Raw genomic sequence first — 7,537 nt, forward strand, 5'->3', positions numbered from 1 at the left:
CCCCCCCCCCCCCCCCAAACTGAGGGACTGAGAACTATATGAAACGCAAATATTCCTGCAGATTCACCCCATCCAAAAATCACAATCTGACTCCTGAATGCACACATTCACTCAGGATTTAGAAATCCCATGGCAAATTTCTGTGGTCTTTCATCTTCAGTGCAGAAAGGGAGGTCCAAGTAGGGAAGAACATTCTACTTTCAAAGTGGGCCCCAGTTTTGTTGTCAGAAATGCAATTCGTGTGCCATGGAACAGAATGAGAAGAGGCAAGTCCCTGAGGACAGGTGGGAAGGTGTGCTGCAGAGGGCAAACCCAGACTTGATCACAAGGTTTTGTGTCTGTGCCCAGCAGCCTCAAATCTGTGATAAAGGTCACTTGCCACCTGCCGAAACAATCAGGCAATCCCTCCTGGGAAGTCAGGGCAAGCAAACAGCAGCAAGAAAGGCCACACCATGAGGATGGTTGCCAAGATGGAGAGGGCCTGGTGACACACTTAGTCACCATGCCTCTGCAGGAGGACAGCAGAGGCAGCACTTAAATAGGACAACCCATTGTGGGTCAGACCTAAGGTCCATTGGTACAGCAAGCAGAGAGCAGTATGCTCCTAAACACTGAGATAGTCTGGGCTCAGAGCCACCATTTGAGGCACAGCAGAAGGCACTCCTGGGATGACAGCAGTGGGGCAAGAGCTGCTAACTGCTGGGAGAGTACCTGTTCGAGGAATATCACACACTGGCAGCGCTGCAAAGAGTGTGAGACCACCCTGCTCCTGAGTAAACAATGGAAGTTTCATAATGTGGCCTGGCAGAGCTGAACCCCAACACTAAACTGACTCCTCACCGTGTGCTCAGGCCATCTTTTCCAGGTCTGCAAGCTCCAGCTGGCCTTGGGGTGATAGTGCTTCCCCTCAAGCTCCTGCTCCATCCCAGCAATTCCACAAAATACAACCAGAACAGAGGGAACAGTCTGACCTTCACACAACCACTGCTCCCCTCTGCAGCCAGTCCCACTGACCATGAGAAAGTGGGCGATGGAGGACAGGAGCTGCAGCACAGCAGGTCTGAGGTGTTCAGCAGCTAGCTGCACAGTCTCACCTGTGTCTTCACTGAGCATCAAACATCCTCAAGAGCTGAAAGTACTCCGGGCTGTTCACCAATACCTGTGTGTTAGCAGGGAGCAGCTGAGGAATAGCTCCAGAACCCCCAGAGATAATGAAGAGGGCAGGGAGCAGCAGGCCACAGATCTTCCAATGAAGACTCAGAAAGCAACAGGCTACATCAATTCACAGGGCCTTCTCGTCATCTCCTGGCATTCCTATTCCTTGCTTATGCCCAACACCACCATCAGCTAACACCCACCAACTCCTTGCACACCTTCAAAAAGCGTGGGAGTTGTCAGGGCTTCATCTCCACCTTCTTATTTCTGTGGCCACCAGAGCTTCCATACCTCTGTGTGAAAGGGCAAGCAGGACAGTCTGGTTGTCAGGTGACAGATCTGCCCCGCTCAGTCAGACCAATGGCAACGTGCAAGAGGAAGTTTGTTTACATCTGAATGTCTTTGACAAATTACTGCATACTGTTTGACGGAATTAGTCTGCTGAATAATCAGCTAAATCTCAGTCAGAATAAACAAAGTAGAACAAAGCAGCTGAAAATAACGTTAACAGGCTGATGCAGAAGTGACTTATTTGTCTCAAAAAGACACCATTTGGCTATGTTGAGGATTATTTTATTTTCCAGTGGGCCAGAAGTGTCTGAGTTTTTGACACTTCACTAGAGCAATGAGTCCTCATGGCAAGACAGCACCATCCCCATAGCAACCCACACCCCAAATACAGAGATCCATAGGGGCTGGAAGCCTGGTTGTAGGACATAGCACCCCAATTCTCAGATCCTTTTCCCATCTTCAGCCAGACTAGCCTAGTGACTAGATCAGTTGTTGGACTTTAAGGGCCTGTCACTCTCGTTCTGGAACAGGATTTCTCTGGGCAGTAGTGCCTTTTACCTGAACATAAGGCAGGGAGTCTTGAGTCTCCAATTCCTCGCTATTTACTCTCAGTCACCCTCTGGACACCCCTTCTCCATGCCCTGATGGACTTCCAATTCCTGCCCCACTTCACTGGCAGTTTTCTGACCAACCATCACAAAGTGGTCTGTCTTGTTCCCCAGAAGGGAAAGCGAGGATGAGCAGTGTTGCTGAGGATTACCCCTTCAAACGAATGGCTCAAGTAGCAACAATTTGCTGTTCAAGATACGAGGAAGGTGGCGCTAATTTAGACAGTTTCAGGATAGAAGGTCCCCCCCATAGCACCAACTCCAGCCACTTCAAATGGGCTTAGTCCTTGACACAAAGTCTGTGCCCCCTCACAGGCTGTTACCCCTGCCACATCAGTGTCCTCCCCCTCACTGCTTGTCAGGACTGCCTGTGGAGATATCCCCTCACGGAGTCCAACATCTACAGAGAAAGGCACCAGGAAACTACAGAATCAGGAGGAACAACGAGCTCCAGAGACACAAGAAAACAACAGAATCAACGATGCTGGAAAGTCTCTGGCCAAAGACAATACAGCTATAAACAACCAGGGGCTGTAGTTGTGTGTGTTTTCTTCAGGAAGAAGTGTGGGCAATGGAATTGTAGAGGGATGAGCATGGAGCAAAGAGGAGGTACTGATCCTCCAGCAGAGAAGAAGGTGCAAGGACAGAAGGAAGTCAGGACAGATTGCACGTGTACAAAATGTGGGGTCAGAGAGTGTGACAACAGAAAAACTGAAAAGTAGAGAAAACAGTGTGAACAGAGACTGTGATTTGATAAGACAAAAATAAACTGTAGAAAGAGGAGGGTGAGAAAACTTGGAAGAAATAAGAAGAGTCTAATTCTAAAAGGGGAAAGGAGGAGAGGGAAAAAGGACCTAAATGTTTAAATAAGACTGCTCTGTGCAATGAAAGGAAGGCTCTATGCACAGAATTAGTAAGAAAAATATTTGGAAAAGCAGCCAAACCAAAGCCATTCTAGGAGTGTAACAGCAGCAGCTGCAACATCATCTCATCAACCCAGCAAAAATTAACTCAACAGGTACACAGAATGCCTAATGCAGCATGCAGAAGTCAAGATTAGGTCTGTCAGCTAACTTACCATCTAGGCAACTCTGTTTCTATATAAACAAATACAAATAATATTTCTAGGTTTTAACTTAAAAAATATCCAATTGTGATGATTTCTTTTGTTCAAAGTATTTAATAAAACAGTATTCTTAGCACACTCTTAGTAATATCAGCTTTCTTTCTAAAACAGGATGCATACAGTGAGGCAGCCAATGGGCCATTTTGGAAGGGCATGATTTACTGTTCTGGTAGGGAAACAGTTACACCAAATTCCCAAATGCTAGATAGAATTGGTCGAAAAATATATTCTTCAAAACAATAAAAATTAAAAAAAAAACAAGGAAGTTTACATAATTTCTACACTAAGCTACTATTCGTAGCAACCAGCTTCTAGAGGGCCTTGTGCAATTACCAAACTGTAAATACACATCTAGGGAGGAAAAAAAAAAACAACTAAAAAACCTCCAGCTATAAGCTTGACTTTCAAAAAGTATCTGCAGAGTCAAAAAGGTCCCTGACCAGCTTGGCAATAAAGGTTTTTTGTACACTGACAGTTCATATAGCTGTAAGAGATTTTGTAAAAGGATGCCAAGCCCAAGGTTAGGTAAGTTTTTGTAAGGCCATTCTAATGGAAATATTATACAATAACTCATGGCTGAGTCCTTTCAGCAGATACTGTTCCAGACTACGTGAATATCTTCATCCCAAAGAGTCCACAACAGCAGCACCGTGGTCTCGTCCCTCCTGATGTCACTCCTTTTCTTACATGCTGGCAGCTTGTTGTGGGGGGACCCCCGGTGTAGGCTGGCGAGGCAAAGTGTACATGGCCCCGAGAAACTGGTCTGCAATGCGACCGGCTTCTCTCAGTCCACTCAGCAGAGCACCATGAACAGTTGCAGGGTAGTTGCGAATTGTATGTTCTCCCGCAAAAAACAGGCGAGGAATAGGCTGAGGGAACAGAGAGCACTGTTAAGGGTGGTTCACATTCTGTCAGATTCTGCAGCAAACAGATGTTCTAGGAAAAATGTTACAAAGTCCTCTAATCAAACCACAGCCTCCATTAACACCAAGGTGGTGCATACAAAATTAAAAATTATTGTAATCTGTCCTAAAAATTATCAAGAAAATCTTTATATACACATTTCACTTGACAGGAGAGTTTCATGTTTGTAATATGATGAAATATTACACAATAAATGTAAAATATTACAATACTCTGTTCAGACATTACCAAATTGACTTTCTGAATAACAAAAAGCTCTTTTTGCAGTAAACAAATGACACCAAACCTGGCAATGCAGAATTCATGGATGGAAAATGGAGTTATTTTACAGGTTTCAATCATTTATCTGAAGATGCAAGTTACCTAAACTTGTGTTTGAATATGTGTACAATTAGAAAAATCATCCTGGTTGGCATTTTTCCTAAAAAGACTCAAGACATCTCTCACCTGAGGAGCACCTGGAATGGCTGGCCCTGGGGTAATCGGCTGAGCCATCAAATCATAGTCATTTCCAGAAGATCCAGCTGCTACATAGGAGTATGAACCCCGGGCCCATGGGTCAGCACGCCAACGGGACACCACAGTCTCTTTAGGCTGAGACAAGACAGAAGATTCAGTTGTTGACAGAATGCAAGTTCTACAGTTCGTGCAAAATTAAAAGATGCAACTTGCAAGAATAAAAGACACAAAGTCTTTGAGCTAACATTAATGGTGGAACTCCAAGTTCATATTCCATGATAACACATGCTAAGGTAGATAACCTGTCTTTGCTGGTAATCCCTTAATTCCTTCCCGTACATTACCAGAGCCGTACTGCACATCACTCCTGCACTGGAACTCAGACTTTGTGGTCAGCTGTACCTGCACACCCTGTACTGTTGCTCTGTTTCTTCTCTGATTATCAACATAATAACAACACACACTTTGTAATCCTTTCTTTCAGCAACAGCTCATCTGAATATCCCTTCTGATTTGACTGCGATGTAGGCTCATATAAGGTCTGCAACTCATCTGGGAAAAGGACCACACGAAGGGCACCTGCACAAACACCTATATATTTTTCCAACCCATCTGGCTTGCAAAGGTAACAGTCATGAAAGATATTCCACTGGAAGATGTGACAGTAAGAGCACCACCAGGACTCAAACTACTATCACTCTAAGGGGTAACAGCAGGCAATAGAAAATGGGACATCTTCACAACCTTGCAGACATGCCAGTGAAAAGTGATGGGTGTGAATCAAAGTAGACCTGACTCTGTTCAAATGAATGACTGAGTTCTAACAGGAATCATACCCTGTAAAAATGCAAATATCAAGACAGAAACCTCATCTCCTCTCCTTGGCCATGACGGTATTTTTATGGAATTGCTTCTAATTGAACAGACCTTCCCACAAAGGAAGAGAAAGAAGCTCTTTCCAGCAAGGGCATTATCCAGAAACCAGTCCAGCAGGCACTGTACCCCATCATGGCATGGGAAGTCTCCTGGACCCCAACACCCACAGATCTGAGCTGATGTCTCCAAGGCAGGCTTCAGCTGGTCTATATCTGATGCTTTCTGCTGAGGCAGGAGGACTGGGGCTATGTTCCAAGGTGTAATACACCACTGGGGGCTGGAGATCACATTTCCCTAGACAGTCTGATGACTTAACTGAGAAAATTTCTCACCATAGTTTTCAGCACTTTTTTATCCAAAAAGTAAAAAACTGAGTGATAAGCCAGCCCTCATACATTGACTACTTCTTGAGAAAAAAGTAACCTCACATTTCATCCTTGTGGGATGGAGACCACTGTGATGGCACTCTATGCTTTCACAGCTATGTCTGAGAAAGAAAACTTTGAGGCATTTCATAGACTTCTAAATTGTCTCTAGTAACCACATGAAGCATTGCTGCCTAACAGGGAATAAAGCCCCACAGAAATTTAACTTCACTGAGCCAGTTTTGAAGGTATGGCTAACCCAGACACAACTGTAGAGCTTGATACAAGAGTATGGGTTCCCCCACACTGAGAGCACACCAGCACAAACTGCAACATGGTGTCGTGTGCCCACACACCCACCTATGGGCAGGAGTCAACATCTATTTTCACCCTGACAAGGAAATACTGTAATTAGGATTCCCTTTGAACAGGGAGAAGGATGGTTAGAGTACAAAACATGTACTACAATGGAAGTGGTACAAAACTGGAATCCTGCTCTGCAGAGGGCACGATGCTTGCAGGGGTTAGCTGTACAGCAAGGCTGAAAAAGTTTCCATGTGTTGAAGAACAGCAGGGGAAAAAGTGGTTGTATTTATCATCAGGAAATGAAAAACCAAACTGGAAAGAGCCAATATGACAGTAACAAGCAGCAGCACAGGAACAAGGAGGATGGCTCACAAAAGTGTTACTTTTGTTTAACTTTTCTACTTCCCTGTTCTGGACAGATACAGGAACTGCACTTGCACAGCAAACCCCACTTCATCTATAGCTGTTCACCCAGCACAAGAGATGAGAGTGCAGTTTATCCAGACTGGTAATGGCTGTCCAGAAGACAGCCCCAAGCAAATCTCTTCACTATCAGGTGCTCATAGCACATAAGCAGGTTAACTGTGAATACATTAAAATAGACTCACTCAGAGATCTTGCCTTCACAACTGAGAACTGCTTTCTCCTTTGAAAGACTGACCAGATATGGAGTCATTCCATAACAGGAGATTATTAGTTAATGCACTGAAATATCTTAAAAGTTCCAATAATTTCTCTAAATTTGATGTTTATCTACAGTAGAATCCATACTTCTCAAGATTCTGCAGTTTGCTAGTGTGTGGTTTTTTCACCTCAAAACCCTACTAGAGCACAGCTGCAGTAAAACACTCAGCTCTTGGTTCACTCTAGGCTGATTTCCACACACTATGTGATTTCTACAGCACCTGTAGACAGAAGAGTCTCAAAGCTCCTCTCAGAGAGAGATCTCATTAGGAAGTGTAAAAGTCTTCTCAGAGTTCAGTGAAGGAGCTGTGGATTTATGAGAAAGGCAAGCCTGGGGTTTCCTTCTCTTGCATTCTCCAGTACGAGACGTAAAATCCAACTAATTGAGAATTTCCAAAATCTGACATCTACTCATTAACTAAAAATCCATCCTTGCAGTCAGCTCTGAGGATCTGTTCATTACACAGAAAGATGTAGGATATTGGGGGTGATAAAGCCATGTTCAAAAAGAGTTTTACAACTATTCTGCAGTAAAGGCAATTAAGTGAATCTGCTCCTCACATGAAATATCAAACAAACAGTTCAATTTACACCTGGCCAAGTGCTCAGAGAAGACTGGTATATTAAAGTCACCATGTATATTTTTTTTTTATTATTTTACTACAAAGAAATCCTGCTGGAGAAGATCTATTTATTTACCCCAGAAATGTAAAAGGTAGAAAGTTAACTGAAGTATTTGATAC

At 43.9% G+C, this 7,537-nt stretch overlaps 1 protein-coding gene across 2 annotated transcripts in view; it reads right to left on the reverse strand.

Annotated features, from left to right (window-relative positions):
- Positions 1–3,484: 3,484 nt before the first annotated feature.
- The window catches only part of KDM1A (lysine demethylase 1A), a 40,785-nt gene continuing 36,732 nt past the window's right edge, over positions 3,485–7,537 (reverse strand). For both annotated transcript variants that reach the window (XM_026863342.1, XM_026863341.1), the window contains 2 exons: positions 4,552–4,698; positions 3,485–4,049 (listed from right to left, as the gene is read on the reverse strand). In XM_026863342.1, coding sequence (XP_026719143.1) covers positions 3,864–4,049; positions 4,552–4,698 — 333 coding nt within the window. In that variant the 3' untranslated portion in view covers positions 3,485–3,863. The remainder of the gene's footprint in view (positions 4,050–4,551; positions 4,699–7,537) is intronic.

Source organism: Athene cunicularia (assembly GCF_003259725.1).
Source record: "Athene cunicularia isolate RWA chromosome 23 unlocalized genomic scaffold, athCun1 chr23_part1, whole genome shotgun sequence".
Classification (NCBI taxonomy): Eukaryota; Metazoa; Chordata; class Aves; order Strigiformes; family Strigidae; genus Athene; species Athene cunicularia.